Genomic DNA, 16920 nt, shown 5'->3' with positions numbered 1-16920 from the left:
AAAACTTAATACTGCAAGCAATTAAGATCAACCCAGGACATGTGAACAAATGTATAATGTGAACTAGTTTTTGAAATACCCCTAATTCTTTACTTGAAGGACGGGCCAGTGAATGGCGCATGCTCAGTGCGAACAGGGAGTGTTGGAGACAGCCAGCAGTGCAGGGAAAGGCAAGACGGGTGAAAAGAGAAGCCCGTCTTCCTTTCGAAAAAGGAAAAAAATACGTTAACGGAGCTTCGTTGTATGTCACACCCGGCCATGCCAACGACACAGCGATGTATTATTACTGCAATCGGAATAAAATGAGCGCTAGTGTAGCCGGGCCTGGAGTGGAGAGCTGCGGGGCCGGGTGTCCGCATAGCGCCAGCCGCTGCTGCGGGGGAGGAGGCTGCGGTGAGCCCGTCAGCGGTGACGGAAGCTCGGCCGCTGCGGCTACAGCCACCAGCGCTGCCCCAGTGCGGAGCTCAGACAGGGAGAGCAGCGTAGCCGAGGCCCAGGCGTTCCGCGAATGGGACGATGCCACCTCCAGCGATGCGGATCCGGCCCAGAAAATGAACGATGAGGGATTTTTTACGAACGGCGCTGCTGATATCACACGGGAGGGAGACGAATGCGCGGATTCGGGGGAATACGGCGGAGGACGCGGGCGTTTTTGTAGACAAAGCACTGGAGCGGGCGGGGATAACACCATTAATATTGATCATGAAGGAGCTGGCTTGCGGTGTTTCATGAGCGCTAAGTCAACAAGGGACGAGCGCAGAGCGAACGCGAGACTGCCGCCGGTGCGCACCGCGAGAGCCCGACGAGGACACACGGCTCACGCCGAGACCCCGCGCGCGGTGTTGACAGCCGCTGCAAGGTGTGGTCACGGGAATTCCGAGCCCGCGGTCATCAAGCGCAGGGGATGCAGTTTAACCCGAGTCTCCAAGAGGGTGTGTTTCTCGGGCACGTACTGCGGCAGCTCGGACGCCGCGGCCCGCGTTGGTTCCAATGGTGAAGCTCATGTGAAGAGCTCCGCGAGCACTGCCGAGACTTTCAAGCGCACTTCTTTACGTCGTAACCACTGCGAAATAACGACCCAAAAAATTAATTTCGCATCTTCCCCGCCTGATGAAAGTGCCCAGCTGCCCACATGCAGGACGGCGAAGGGGCGCGTCAGACTGTACAGGGTGCGCTCCTTTCTTTCCAGCTCTGCCAACTATAACAACGGGGTCAGCGGAAATGGTGCCCCTCACAATAGCCTCCCACTGCAATCCTCCCTCCAAGCCGAGCCCGACCTACGTGATTGTGTAAAAAAGCCCCTGTGTGGCCTCTCGATCATTTCTCCTCAGTCTGAGAGTGGCCCTCCTAACGGGACAGAGCCAGAGCCACAGCAGTGTGACCATACAGGTGTGGTTAATGATGCACATGGGACTGAGGGCCCCAGCATGGAGCAAATAGAGGCGGTGAAGGGTGAAGCCGAGCGCAGGCAGGCAGAGCTGGAGGGTCGTACCGACCACCTTTGGCGGCGCCTGCAGGCCGTACAGGTGAAGCAGGTGGAGAGGCATGTCACGCAGCAGTTGCATGGCCTACACAGGAGGCTGGGGTTGAACTGCACTAGAAGGCCCAGTGCTATATCCAGAAACTCAGCCGAGCTGAGCAGGCTGGCACGCAGCTGCAGCGAGATCCTTCGGACTGCTGAGAGCGCCCTGGACTCGGATCACACGGCCAGCAGCTCCGGAGGTGACAGTGACAGTGAGGAAGATGAGGGATTGGAGAGAGGGGGTCGTCGCTTTAGACCGCTGCCAATAAAATCAATGTAAGCTTTTATCACCATGCTTAACCTCAGGTTAAGATCTCTTAAAGCTGCGGTAGGGAACTTTTGACGCTCTAGCGGTTAATAAACAGAGCTGCTTGCGTCTTGCGGGAAGAACATCGTAGCCGGAACTACTTCTCTCTGTTTATGTCTATGAAGAATCACAAAGGGTACTGGGCTACTCCGCCGCGGTATCCCCGAACCAATATAAAATAGTCCGAATATTAACACTTATTATAGGTGCACCCTAGTGATTCAGGACAAGCTAAAAACACGGTTTGGAAAATGGATTCATGGTGTACCTGCTTATTATATACATTTTCTACATTTTGAACACAAACAAAGTTACGGACCGCAGCTCTGATTGGTTATTTTTTACCGGGAGCGATGGAGTTTCTGCAAATGGCAATAGGACCACTGGGAGGAGCCAGAGGAGCATGATTTTTTTCACAGATGATCTGTCTCATATTCTACTGTCAGGACATAATGACAGGTTTAATAAATATGTAAAAAAATATTTTTTTTACAAAAGTTCCCTACAGCACCTTTAACCCAGAGTTAAGTAATGTTTTTTTTTCCCATCATGAGATGCCAAATATAAAAAAGGCCCAGGCACAAGATGGAGCAAGATAAGCCAGTGTTAAAGGATAGTCCATCCAAAAACATTGTCATCATTTACTCAACCTCATGTTGATCCAAACCTGTATGCATTTGTTTGTTTTTTTGTGTAAAACTTTCAGTATTTTTGCCCATAAAATGGAAGTCAATGGGAACCACAACTGGTTATAATCATTCTTCAAAATACATTCTTTCTTTTGTGTTCAGCAAAGAAAATAAATGCATACAGATTTGGAAAGAGATATGGGTGTGTAAGTCATGACAACTTTCAGTTTGGGGGAGATTGTTCCTTCAAGTGCTCAGTGTGCCTGTGTATACATGCATGTACATATGTAGAAAAGTTTTAGATGAGTCATTGCATGTTGGTGTTGCCTTTTGAATCACCATTGTACTTTGCAGTGTACATGCTGCACTGGCTGTTGATTCATGGCTGCCATATTGGGAGGCTATCAAGCCATTTCACGCCTGGCTGTTGGGAATAAAATGGGTCAGAAGAAGCTTCATGCTCAATTTTTTAGGACCTCCGAAATGGTCCACTTGCAATGTTTTTGCATTCCTGTAGCTTGAACAGTACATCATGGCACTAGCAACGCCAAGATCATGTGTTTTATGCATTTACTCAATATTTAGTTTTTTCTCTTTTAGTGTCACTGGCAAAGAATGGCAGTGGGCAGAGAGTAGGGCGTGGCTTGGCAGCAGGTGGGTGTGGCTTCAGACTCAAGTATCAGAGCTTGAGTATCGGATCCGTGCGCTGACAGAGCTTTACACACATCTTCGACAGGGAAAGGTATTTCGGGTGACCATCTGTATATTTTTCAGTTATTATAGGTGGTTTGACTCATCTGTATTTTTTTTGTTTCATCCAGGTTCGGTCCACTTACTTTGTCCCTGACACACCCCTCAGAGCATCAAACCCCTCTTCCGCATCACACAACTTCAAGTCAGTAGACTTGCATACAAACACACACTGGTCGATTTTTGGATTTGACATTTAATGTACTATTGCACTACCCCCTAGGTTGTCCTCTGCTGGTGATCCTAACAGGAAGTGGCAGACAGAAGACACCACCTCTCCACAAACTATGCCCAGTCCTCCACCTTCTGCCGCACGGGTTCGACCGTTACTCTGGCAACGACATCACAGACTCATTCGCCTGGAAGATTGCACAGAGCTGGGGTCAAAGGTGAAGTCAGTTGCTTCTTTTCTGTTGCACAATAACTTTTATTATTATTGGCTGCTCTTCATTTTGAATGATGCCTTGAAGAGAGGATATAAAACAGGACTCAATGCTGAATTCATGAATTTGTGTGTCCCTCTCAGGCAGTTTCATTACAGTGCTGGTGTGAACCACCGGCTGTGTGTGTGTTATGTGCTGGTGCTACTCCTCGCTCCCCCTCAGACATCAAGCATCTGTGGATGCGTCAGACCTGGCTCGATATGTCTGTTCACCCTGTCCTCTCAATGCCATCAGGTGAAATCAGGATTTTCTCTCTGTATAATCTCAAGATTATTGGTTTTTTAGTTTTCTGTGTGTAAGCGCAGAATTGTGTTAAGTTGTATATTATTTAAATCCATCTATATTTAGCTTGGATTTCAACTGTACAAACTGTACAAGGTTGTTTAAATGTTTTTTTTTTTTTTAGATCAGTGTCCTTGAAAGTATGCTTTCATTTTACGATTGTTGACATAGTGGGATTTTCTTTCTTATTCATATACTAATATATAAAATTATAATATTGAAAGATAATAATATAATGTATATATGTATGTATATATTATATATACTTAAGGTCGAATTTACATATAGGGTGTGTGTGTACGTGTGGCTTTAGTGTCCTTATACTTTGAATTTCCTCCATTGCAGATTCACCCCTTGCACTGCATTGTGGGATACGCCCGCTGGCCGGGCACCACTCTCATAAATCACTACAGTGGACAGACATGTCATCAATGTCCTCTTGGCCAGGGAGACGGGGCCAGGGACAAGTTGGGAGAATGAGGAGGAGACTAGTTTGTCCTCGTCCGCCCAACGCACTGCCTCCTTTATTTAACACATCTGGTGGGTGAAATATATATTGTCACTTATATCAACACACAAAAACAGTCTGTAGTACACTACTGCTCAATGTTTGAAGGTAACAGTAAGTTTATATATATATATATATATATATATATATATTTGAATAAATTAGGACTTTCTTTCAGCAGTAAACACATTTATACCGATAACATTAAACCGTAAAGATATTTATAGTGTTACAATTAAATGCTGTTCTTCTGAACTTCCTATACATCCAATCATTTGTGGAAACAGAGTCCAACTTTGTTGAGCAAAAAGATTAAAATACTTGAACCATTTTCAAGAAAGTAACAAAATTGCTTTTGTAGGTGGTGCTGGATGCAGAAGTCAGAGGGGAGTGATTATTCCCAACTGTCTTCATCCACAAGCTCTAGATTTGTCCCCAATGACAGACACACCCACTCAGGTACATCTGGTTAAAAAAAAGCAAAATGCCAGCAGCTCACAATTCTATGTGTTGTGGATGGCTTCCTAAACCTGTCTCTTGTTCCTCAGCCTTTGCGAAGGAGGAGAGCAGAAAGCTCATTTGACATCGACAACCTGGTGATGCCTTTGGGCCTGGCTGGACTAGGAGCACGAGTACAAAGATTACAATACAAGGAAATCATCACCCCAAGGTACAAATAATGCCACCTGACCCACAAAACCACTACAATGAATATGTACTTCAGGGATAGGCAGCTCCGGTCCTGGAGGGCCACTATCCTGCAAAGTTTAGCTCCAACCCTAATTAAACACACCTGAACAAGGCAATCAGTGTTTTCGGGATTACTAGATAGATACAGGCAGGTGAGTTTTTATGAGGGCTGAAGCTAAACTCTGCAGGATAGTGGCCCTCCAGGACCGGATTTGCCTATCCCTGATGTACTTAGTACTTACTCAAAAATATGACAAGAATGAGCGATTACATAATAAACATTTAAAATTTGAAGCATGTTGTTCTTTTGTCAGATAGCCATTGTATAAAGTGGCTTTGGTTTCAAGTAATTTCCCATCAGTTATTCAAACACAGTGCCAAGTATCCACTGTTTCCTTGTGACCCATCGTTTATAAAGTATTACAGGTACATACCAAACTGGAGCCAGTCTAGTTACATAAGCATGTAGTGCAACAGTGACCGACAAGAGCATTATAATATATATATATATATATATATATATATATATATATATATATATATATATATATATATATATATATATATATATATATATACACATACATACATGCATACATACAACGTCTGGGAGGAAATGATTAAACAAACTATTTTTTTACACTACATTTACTTAAAAAAAAAATTGTCATTGTTGACATGGCTTTTAGTAGATTTGGTATGTGAGAGAGAGAAGCTGTCACTTCTGTTAATTGGCCAAGCTAGCAGTTTTTATTTTATTTTTTTTTATTTTTTTTTGACTCATCCTGATAGTCTTAAATTGTTGGCTGATCTATAAGTCTAGCACTACCGTTGATGAAAAATGTGTGTCCTATGTCATGTGTTTAGCTGGAGGGAGCTGGACTCTCTCTCAGCGCTCTCTAAAAATCAGGAAGGGGCACATGCCCTGTTGTTCAATTACAATAACACCCAGTACCAGCCCAATGGGGAAGGACTGGACAATGAGGAGGGAGAGGTGTGTATGCCTTTAACAAGTTTTTCTTTTTACATGCTTTCTCATAAACATACCTGGTATTTTGCCTCGATATTATGTATTTTTTTTCGACCATTCAAAATTATCACTATATTAGTATGACAATACTTGTTTGCAATGTTTGTATAGGTGGAGGATCTCTCAGACGCTTTGTTTCTGAGGCGCCATGCAGTGTGTGAGAGCAGAGAGAGGAGTCGGTGGGGGAGCTGGGCGCGCAGACGTCGCCGGGGCAGGTGAGAGGCATATGTGATGGAGAATATTTAAAAGGGTGTCAGTATAATGTCTTTTAACAACATGGGATCGAGATATATATTTATTATTATTATTACTTTTTTTTCAGCAATGATGCATTGAATTTGATCAGTTGATAGTAAAGACATTCATAATATTACAAAAAATTTTATTTAAAAGATTCCTGAAAAGGCGTAATAGCTGATAAAATAATTTTTTCTGTCACATGAATAAATTACACTTTAAAATATATTTTATTTTAAAGCTAATAAGCAGTAATTCACAATATTACTGTTTTTACTGTATTTTTGATCACATAAATGCAGCCTTGGTGAGCATAAGAGACTTCTTTCAGAAACCATTAACAAACATCTTGCAGACCTCAAATTTCTGCAGTACAAGTTAGAAGTAGATTGCATGAATGGTTAATGTAATGTCACATCACAACTTTTTCATAAAATATGTATTTGTGTAGTTAGCAAATAACTTCAAGAATCTAGGTTAAAATTTACAGATAGTAATTTGGTACTGAAGCTTAAACGTACACCTATTTCAAGCACTCTCTCAATCAATATGTGGCCATAAAACAGTGGGTAGTTTTAAAATCGTTTTAGATGAAGTATAGCATGTCAAAACTGCAGGACGCTGCGGTCTCTGCTTGACTTCCTCCCTCAGATCTTCTTCCTCCTACCATGGGGATGGGAAGAGCTCCAGGGGATTGGAGCAGACACCTGGCTCTCCAGATTCCAGGCAAAGTCATTTTGCAGAAGGAGATGTCTCGCCATGCAGTCCCTTCTGTACTGGAGCGGAGGATCCCTTCAGCCAGGCTGAGGATGAACAGCAGGTATGTGTGTGTGTGTGTAAGAAGGAGAGAGAGAGAAGAGGAGGACTTAATGTTCTGTTCAACTTTATTATTGCTGTAACCATGGCAATTATTTAGTTGGAAGAACATCCTGTAGTTAAAAAAGGGGGCTATTTGTGAATCCTGAAAGATATATATGCTTAATATTCTTTACATTGTGAGAGAATATATATGCATATAATAAACCCGGTTCTTTGGAGTTTAATAACCTCAATGAATCATCTTCATTTACACTTGCAGGCTGCGCTGCCATGGGAACGCCGGTCGTTCCCCTTGCAGGAGTCAGAACTTCAGTGGCTGCAGGAGGAGGAAGAGGCGGAGCCAGACGAGGACCCGTGCACCGCCAGCGGCCGCAGCCAAAGCACGGACTCGGGCATCTCTGTGGGCAGCCTGGAGCTCTCCCCGAGGACCCCTCAGCAGCACTCAGGCACAGAGCGAGCCACCCCTCACACACTGTCCTGCAAACCAGCCACCCCGACGACAGTCTCTACACCTCAGGATTCTCCCACACTTCCTCTTTCCTTATACTCACCCTCTCCTTTATCATAGCGCATCATTTGTCCAACTGTTTTTTCTGCTCTAGTATGAGAACAAGACCACAGCTCCCAATGCCATTGACCCTGTCCACCCTTTTATCTAAACACGAGCACCTTGTGTCTTTACATCCTTAGCCCTTTCCCTGAACCCTCTGGAGCCTTACATAAAACCACAGAGCCTATTATTTATAATCTTCCCCTTAAACCTTCACTCATTCGCCCAATAACAAGTGCATCTTCACCAACAGCCCAGTTTGACAGCGAGCATCTCTGGTCCTTCCTTATACATCCTTTAAACTCTTCTTCACCAGCCTGCCCCCGATACAGCTGCCATTCAATCTGATGCTACTGTAATGAACAGATGATGTCTGTTTTTCCGTTGTTTATTCATTTCTTTGGATCTGTCTAAAGCTTTTTCTCCAGCTATGTCAGTCAGTCATTTTGTGTTTTAGTCAAATCCTTGTTTAAAGCTCTATGCTGTTTTCACAGATAACAATGTCACGCCAACATGGAACAAACCCAACTTGAAAACTCTTGATTCTTGATCTCCATTTAAGGCCTTCCATATTATCTTCATATTTTGTGACTTGGTTACCTTATTCATGTGTTGTATTGTGTGTATTCTGCAGAGATGTATGCATACTGCCGAAGAATCATAGCATTTCAATTCTGTTACATGCTCTCTGGGATGCTACCCATGTCTTTCCTCCTCCCTTTTGAGCTCAACACAAGAAGTATTTTTTATTATTATTTACATATGACATGCTATGTGTGTGTATATTATGTTTAAGGAAGAGTGATAGTTCTTGTGTTAATCAGAGAGTGTGTATATATGTGTGTGTGTGTGTGATTTAGACAGGTCTGTGGTACTGCTGCATTAGGGGGTAGTCTTGGTGAATAAAAACATAATTTTGTAGGAACACAACAAAACAGGAGCAGATAAAAATAAATGGAAGTTCTATTTGAAACGCACATGATGCTCTCAATGCAAAGACATAATAAAAGGAGTAAACACAAATGCAAACTACTTTTGCTTGATGCTTATTTACTTATGTTCCTGTATGGAAGAGCATTTAAAAAAAAAAAACATTACACAAAGTGTAATTATTATGAGACAATAATCTGTTGAAAATGGGCTTTCATATTCCTGGCCTAAAGGGATAATATTATTTCATAAAAAAATATTTCATTTATTCATTGTTATTATATATGTAAACAATTTTTTGTTTTGTTTTTGTCATGGTTTACTTGCCCCATGGAGTACCGACCCATTTTCTTTATTCTGTACTACACAAAGGAGATCTTGGCGTCTTCATACATTGAAGAAGATTGTGATTTTAAATGGAAAGACAGAAAAGTAACATTTAAGTATACTTTTACCACTGATCAATTTAATGATTATATATTATAGATCAGTAACTTTTACTCATAAAAATATACACTGGTCGACAAAGAACTGGTTACGCCTTCTGAACAATGTCAATAATTAATATTAATATGAACAATATAAAATAACGCGCTCGCTGTTTTTTTTTCTTTTTTTTTTTCCTCCCCTAACACATTAAATTCCTGTATAAACTTGTACTAACCAGTTTGCAGCTTTGTCCTTCCATACATTGTAAGGATTTAATAATTACCAATAAATGCGCTTTACACAGCGGGACAACATCGCTCTCTTCCATAACAACAGGTGGCGCTAATGCGCTAAAATAGTCTGTCACGCCCAAGTGACGAACCACGAGGCGGGTCAATCTGCGGGAAGAAAATACAGAGAATAACACCTGATAACATTCTGGTAAGTAAAACATGTTAAGAGACCTTTGCTTAAAATTGTAGTGGTTACTTGTTTTATAAAATGGACAGCACTATGTTTGGTTTATTTATAACTTTTGCAGACAGACACTTCCTCTGCCTTTAGACAGTCACAGCAGGCCCGGTTCTACAACTAAATCAAAAACTCCCTAAGTTAAAGCTGTATTCATGGCACTTTATTGCAGATTTTGCAGAACTATCCAGTGCGTTATGTTTTGCGCTCTGGATGTCGATTTCTATTTCAACGTGTTTTTGCAGCGCTGAGAAGTGAAAGATCAGACACATACAGCTGCTGATTTATTTGAAGTAATCGTGTAGCGTAGAGAATTTTGATAATAACAACGTATCTTTGTGAGATCGCGATGAACTAAGATGAGTGACAGCACAAGCATAATAAGCACAATTAATAGTTTAATAATGTTGATGCACATTTTTATTGATTTTTTATGCATGTAGCTTATTGATCTACAAAGCGAGTTCTTAAGTAGATCTCCACTGTGATTTTTATAAAATTATGACTTCAACTATCAAGCAACTTTACTTTATTAATGTGACATTTCCTTTCCTTATATATATATATATATATATATATATATATATATATATATATATATATATATATATATATATAAGGAAATAAGTATATATTATGTATATTTATAAATATTTATATATAAATTCTAGTCTACATTCTGCAGTGTTATGGATTGTAGGCCAAAGGACACATGACCAGACAGTTGAATCTGAAGTAGGTCACATGAAATAAAGTGATTACATAGTGATGTTAGATCATGCCAACCATGCCAAAAATGTTTACTCAATCGCTATTCCAGAAATATTTATTCCACTCTATTAACCAGATCCAATCAGAAGATATTTTTTGTCTGGTATCCAAAACCAGCTTGCAGAGTTTTATCAGATACCCAAAACCAGTTAACAAAAATTAATTTTGTCTGATACTCAAAACAGTATTAACTAAAAGTCTTCCATCAGCCTGAGCAGTAATACCAGGAGGAGGAGTTGAAGTAATGATTGTAAACACAGATCCAACAAGTGTTATTATACCAAAACAAAATCAGTGGAAAATTACTGCTTCACAGCATCATCATGTGGCATTTAAAACCTTGCAAAGAAATTATTTTATCTCTAACTGTTGAAGACAAATGTCCCTTGAAACCATTGATTAAATGATTATAAATTAATAACAAAAAAAGACACAACACAAATGCATGGCTACTGTCTTAAAACACACACACACACACACACACAGGTTGTTATTAAGAATCTTCCAGTATTGGGGAAATGGGGGAAAATTCACTGTCCCATTTTTTTGTATCATTTTATGTTTTCTTTGCAGCATTTCTGTGGCATCATGGGGGTTCACGGACTTACGAGTTTTGTGGAAGGAAATCGTCAGTTCTTCACAGACATGAGACTGCGAGACTGCCGCCTTGTGATTGATGGGTGTAGCTTGTATTTTCGATTATATTTCAACTCTGGATTGGATCAGGCACGGGGTGGAGACTATGACACATTTGTGGAGTTGGTTCGACAGTTTTTTGCAGCGCTTTCTGAATGCAGAGTGCAGCCGTTCGTCGTGTTAGATGGTGGGATGGACCATACAGACAAGAAGTTCAAGACACTACAGGAAAGAGCCCAAAGCAAGATTCGACAGGCTAATGCTCTTTCCCGAGGATCGCACGGCTGCGTTCTCCCTCTGCTTACATGTGAAGTCTTCAAACAGGTCCTTTCAGAGCTTGGCATACCTTTCGTTCAATGCATTTCCGAAGCTGATTTTGAAATAGCCTCTCTTGCCAAACACTGGGGATGTCCAGTTCTGACCAATGACAGTGACTTCTACATATTCGACCTCAAAGGTGGCTACCTACCGTTTTCATTCTTTCAGTGGAATAGCGTCAACGGTAAGGCTACAGAACGCTACATCCCTGCACGCCATTTCACCGTGAACCGCTTCTGCTCACATTTCAACCACATGAACAAGCAGCTCCTCCCTCTATTTGCTGTTGTCATCGGGAACGACTACACACCCGCTAAAATAACCGAGGTTTTTTTCAGCCGTGTGGAGTTCGAAAGAGTACCCTCCGGTCGGAGGTACGGACAAAGTTCCAGTCCTCGAATCGAAGGCTTTTTGCTGTGGCTGTCTCAGTTTACCAGCCCAGTAGTTGCTCAGGATGAAGTCCTGGAGATTTTGGGTGAACAACGGAAGGGAACCTTACGTACGCAGCTCTCCGCAGGAATCCAGGACTACCAGCTTCCTCACAGTAGCAGTTTGGCTCAGTACTTCTCAAGTCCCCAACCTGCACTTCCAGATGCCCAGGGGCTCCCAGCAGCACTTGTTTCTCAACCTGAATGGCTTTTAAGGATGGTTGCATCGGGTAGGCTTTCGTCCTTTGTCTTGGATGTGCTTGTACACCAGAAGGTTCTGCTGGTTGCACAGGTGGAGAACAGTCACCTGCCTAGCAGTCATACAAGCTCACTGAGTATCCGAAAGACCATCTACAGCCTTCTGCTTGAAAAGGCAAGACGGGATAGTCAGACGCCACAGGGTGTCACCCATAGAGGAAGAGGAAGGGGAAGACAATCTCAGGGTAAAGGAGGACAGCAATGTGACGTCCCATGTGTTGATGAGTATGACAGACAAGAACTGAATCTCAAGAAAAACACAGTGGAGGCTCACCGACCAAACTGTGTGCCACCGCTGACTCTTGCGTCACTTGACAGGGTGAGAAACTATTTCTGCATATAAATATTGTCTGTATATTGTTAAACCAATTACCTTTTGGTTTTGTATTTTAGGCGTCTGCACAAGTAAGGCTGCAGGTGTTGTTGGGAACACTCGGTGTGATGGACAGTGTTTTACAGCCTTTACCCCCTCATCTTTGCCTTCCAGTGTGTGTGACGTATTTCTGGATGAACAACTGTAAACCAAAGGCCAGTCATCATCTACTGCAGGCCATATTGTTGGGACTTGTGTATGGGGATCTCTGCTGGAGAAGGGCCCATCCTAATGGTATCTCTGATCCCTTTTTTACTAATTTTTATTGGTTTGAGAAAAAATATATTGAGAAATTGACATAAATTGTAGATAAAATCTATTCGACTTCATATATTGTTTTGCTCTCTCTGTCATGCAGACCCATTATTTGGCAGCAAAGCTTCTGCTTCTGTATGTCAGAGATTATCTCAGCTAAGGGTCATTCCAGGACAAAGGAGGGGCCTTGATCTGGGTTTGGCCCATTTGCTCAGCCAGTGGCAGTCATGTATGTGGGCAGCGTTGTTCCTGAACCAGTTACTGTGTTTCCCGCTACCTGAACCTCAATGTGCCTGGTAGGGCAGTTTTCATCGGCTGTTTTGAATAAATTATCACCTTCTTCATTCATCAGATTTGCCCTAAAAAGATTATATTATATGGAAAAAAATAATTAAACTATAATCATATTTGTTGGTAATATCTATGGACCAAATATATAGTTGTTTTGTCCAAAAATACTATACAAATATGATTATAGTTGTAGAATATAGTTGCAAATCCGTCGTGGCACGAGCGCAACTGGCTCTTAAAGGGAATGGAAGATGAGACTCTGATTGGTTTATTGCACGTTACGCCCTAAAAACACCCATTACTCATTTAGAGAATAGGGACAACCTGTTTAGACCATGTTCCCGGTCGCGCCAACCGTTTTTCCGTCGTTAAAATAGCAAAAGTGGATTTGGACACGCCCTGAGTGCACCTGCGCCTTGCGCTTTACACTTTGCGTTTAGATCGTTAAAATGGGGCGCTCAAAGTCACTGAAATCCCCTTTCTTCCCCAATCTCAGATGCTCGGTTTGAGCTTCAGCAAGTCATCTTCACCACATCTAGATGCCTAAATGAATTGATTTGCTGCCATGTGATTGGCTGATTAGCAATTTGTGTTACCAAGCAATTGAATAGGTGGACCTAATAAAGTGGCCTTTGAGTGAGTAATACACTATATATAAATGTATATAAGTAATAGTAATAATTTAAAATATTTTAAAATAATTTTGTTAATATGTAATATTTTTAGATAAATCACATTAAATATATAAAAAATATACATTTGCATAATTCATATGATCAGATATATTAAAAATATTATTAAAAGTGTATTACGGTATTATTACTTTATTATTTATATATAATTGAAGTGTTTTGTAAGTATATTTTAATTTAAGTATATTATGTACAGTATATTTACTTGATCATATTGGTGTCTGTGTTTCTCAAAGGGTTTTCAGTGGTACTCTGCTGCATGGTCTCGAGGCTGCCATAAGAGGGGGTCGCCAGTGTGAGTCTCTGCTTGCAGGGGACGCCGTTGCTTGGCAGCTCTACTCCATCCTGCTCGAGGCATTGATGGGTCCTGCAGCAGCAGCAGCAGCAAGCAGGGGAAGAGGAGAGGAGCAGAGACCTGCACAACAAAGAGGGAGGGGCCACGGGGGGAGAGGGCGGGGCAATGAAGGGAGAGGGCGGGGCAGTGGGGGAGGAAGGAGGGGCAACAGAAGCAGAGGAATGACCTCTTCAGACAATGCTTTGGACAACAGGTTTGCACTGTTGACTTTTGACGAAGATCAGCAGTGGTGAGCTTGAAATGGGAGCGGAAAATTATCGATTAGATATGAAAGGTTAGTGTAGGAGTGTAGGAGAGGAGAATATAGAATTTCAGAGATAGATATGTTTTTATCTATGTTCTTATGCTGCCTTTCACTATAAAAGTTTTATATGGCTGAGAATGTGCCATTTTTTTTTCCGAAGAGAGTAGCTTTTACCAACTTCATTTCAGGAAACAATGTTTTTTAAATGTTTTACTATGAGAGCTGTTTTACATGCACTAGTTAATCTGTTTTGCAGCTACATCATGAAAATGGTATGTTTCATGTAGACTTTCATACTATTTAATTGAATGAACTTCTATGAAAACTAATGTAGATTTTATATATTATCAAATGACTCTTTTAGGACCAATGCCTTTTTATTAAATATTTATGGTGATAATTTGGCTAGTGCAATTAATGTTTTTAAGTGGACCAGATTCCTCTCCTTAATTATGTCAAGCTTGATTATTGTGTCATTGAGACACTAATATGGTGTAGAAACCTTCAGTGTCATTCTTTTCAAAAACAGCTTGCTTCCTTGCTGTCGCTCTGAAATTACCTGCAGACTGAAATTAATAGCCAAATTATCAAGTGCAGATTTATTGTTATTGTGCATCTCTAGTGGATGTCAATCAAGGCACATCCTAACAAGAGACTTGTCTTAAATTTCATATCCCTTAGCAGAAGTGAGTGTTTTTGGCATAAATAGGATGTATTGGCTTGAGGTACATTTTCATTGAGTGAAAGTGTCATTTATTTTTCAAAGTATTTGATTCTGAAAAGTCTTATTGCACTTAAACATGAAAAGTTATGTTGATGATTAAAGACTCTAAATGGTAACACACGTTAACACATGAACATAGAAAAGCATTTTATAAGCGAACATTATTTCAAATTGCTAGGCTTGCCCAATGTCAGGGCTGCTCAATGAATTTTAATCTCAAGTTTGTTGAACATAATGACCCTTTGTCCTGGTGGTTTAATATGAATTGAAAATGAATTATAATTCATCTTTGTAATAAAATGCAAATCCACATGGATTATTAAAAGAATATTATGTTCAAATGTGTCTGTATGTGTTGGAAGAGTTATTACATTTGTGGTGTATTCAATAACATTTATTTTGTTGTTGTTGTATTGCATATTTAATATATTACAGTAACTCTGAGGTTATTTAATTGGATTTCAACATGGATAACAAGAAAGCATATTAGAATGATTTCTGAAGGATCATGTGAAACTGAAGACTGGAGTAATGACTGCTGAAAATTCAGCATCGGCACCACAGGAATAAATTACATTTTAAAATATATTCTAATATAAAGTTTTTTATTATTATTAATATTATTTCCTAGTATTATTGAATTTACAGTATGAACAAATAAATGCAACCCTAAGGACAAAAACCTGACGTTGAAGTTTTGAACTGAAGTGTAAATCGACAAATGTGTTAATGGGCTTACTTCATTTTCTATACACTAAATTTACAAATCAAGAGACCTGCTGCCTAATAACATTGTTGCAAATGTTTTCACATTGAGTTTAGAACGTGATGGTCTTATGACTGACATATGCACCATTTTGTACAGTTTATTTATATTAATTTTTTCATTCATGTCCCTAATTACATCAGGTCATTTTGTTGTGCTGTGGAATTAAGGATGGTTAGTTGTACGGGGTCTATTCTTTGGCACGAGGGGCTGTAGAGGGTGGATCAGATGTCAGAACCCTGACTGAGATAGCATTCGCACCTGGAGATTCCCGTAAACTCAATGAGAAGCATTCCTAATAACAGCCCCACTGACAGAGGAGACAGAGACAGCAGAAAGCTGTGTGTGAGAGGGAGAGCTGATGGCAGTTCAAACTGGATGGGACAGGGATTGAGCATATCTGTGCATTTTTGACATACTCATATAGGAATATGGCCATGAGCTGGATTACAACTGCAGTTTCTGCTGTACTCGGTGTCGGCCTACCTTTCACCGTACAACCCAGAAAATATCCTCCTGATTCCTACAGGTATGAGAGACAAATGTGTGCACGCTCGTGATGGTTTATCAGTTTGTGATGAGAACGTGTGGCTTGTGTTATGTTTGCGTACATATGCACCTTTTCATACAAATATCTAAGTTGGTTTGGTTGTTTATTGTTTAGACCGGGATCTAAATGATGTCTTGAAATGATTTGACCCTTGTTTTTCAAGAGCTTGCCTATAATCGTGTGGAGGTGACGAGTGTAAGAGAGGAGGTTGTGAAGGAATTCTTGTGTGGCAGGACCATCAGGACCTCCTGAACCCGTTGGACCACAGGTAAGGAACAGAAAAAGGTAGCGAAGTCCCTCCCCAGACAACTAAGTATGGTGAACAAAATACAACTCCTCATACATATATAAAAGGTTTTCCTTTGTTTTAGGGTCGCAGTGGAATCCCAGGGATGGGGGGACCCAAAGGAGATAAGGTAAGAAGGTTAAACATCTGGTTATGAGGAATAAGTTAGTTGTGAAGTCTATCTGTCTATCTGACGACTAGGCTCCAAGGTCAGATTCTCATCTTTGATCTTCTAAAATATTATTCATTATTGTGTGCCAAATGCATGGATAACAGTATGGTGTAAAGTCAGGAGTGGCTTTCATTCTTCATAGAGCACATGGAGCAGAGGTCTTGGTTTACACAGCTTTTTCTGTAATTTCTTTCATATAATAGG

At 40.9% G+C, this 16920-nt stretch overlaps 2 protein-coding genes across 2 annotated transcripts; both read left to right on the top strand.

Moving 5' to 3' along the window:
• The first annotated feature begins 95 nt into the window (after nucleotides 1-95).
• On the top strand, nucleotides 96-8799 carry LOC113072530 (KAT8 regulatory NSL complex subunit 1-like). The gene is made up of 12 exons (XM_026245525.1): nucleotides 96-1798; nucleotides 3059-3200; nucleotides 3280-3353; nucleotides 3432-3597; nucleotides 3735-3885; nucleotides 4279-4473; nucleotides 4803-4900; nucleotides 4990-5111; nucleotides 5999-6125; nucleotides 6273-6376; nucleotides 7050-7218; nucleotides 7477-8799. Exons 1-12 carry the CDS (start codon nucleotides 120-122, stop codon nucleotides 7783-7785), a joined length of 3336 nt encoding a protein of 1111 aa, XP_026101310.1. The 5' UTR covers nucleotides 96-119; the 3' UTR covers nucleotides 7786-8799.
• A 620-nt stretch (nucleotides 8800-9419) lies between these two features.
• On the top strand, nucleotides 9420-15287 carry LOC113072532 (protein asteroid homolog 1). Its single transcript, XM_026245527.1, has 5 exons — nucleotides 9420-9567; nucleotides 10942-12327; nucleotides 12402-12615; nucleotides 12740-12932; nucleotides 13856-15287. The coding sequence occupies exons 2-5, from the start codon at nucleotides 10957-10959 to the stop codon at nucleotides 14205-14207; spliced, it is 2130 nt and encodes a 709-aa protein (XP_026101312.1). The 5' UTR covers nucleotides 9420-9567; nucleotides 10942-10956; the 3' UTR covers nucleotides 14208-15287.
• Nucleotides 15288-16920: the final 1633 nt, after the last annotated feature.

The sequence above is a fragment of the Carassius auratus genome, unplaced genomic scaffold (assembly GCF_003368295.1).
Source record: "Carassius auratus strain Wakin unplaced genomic scaffold, ASM336829v1 scaf_tig00009358, whole genome shotgun sequence".
NCBI lineage: Eukaryota > Metazoa > Chordata > Actinopteri > Cypriniformes > Cyprinidae > Carassius > Carassius auratus.
This window is presented reverse-complemented; position numbering and strand designations above follow the sequence as displayed.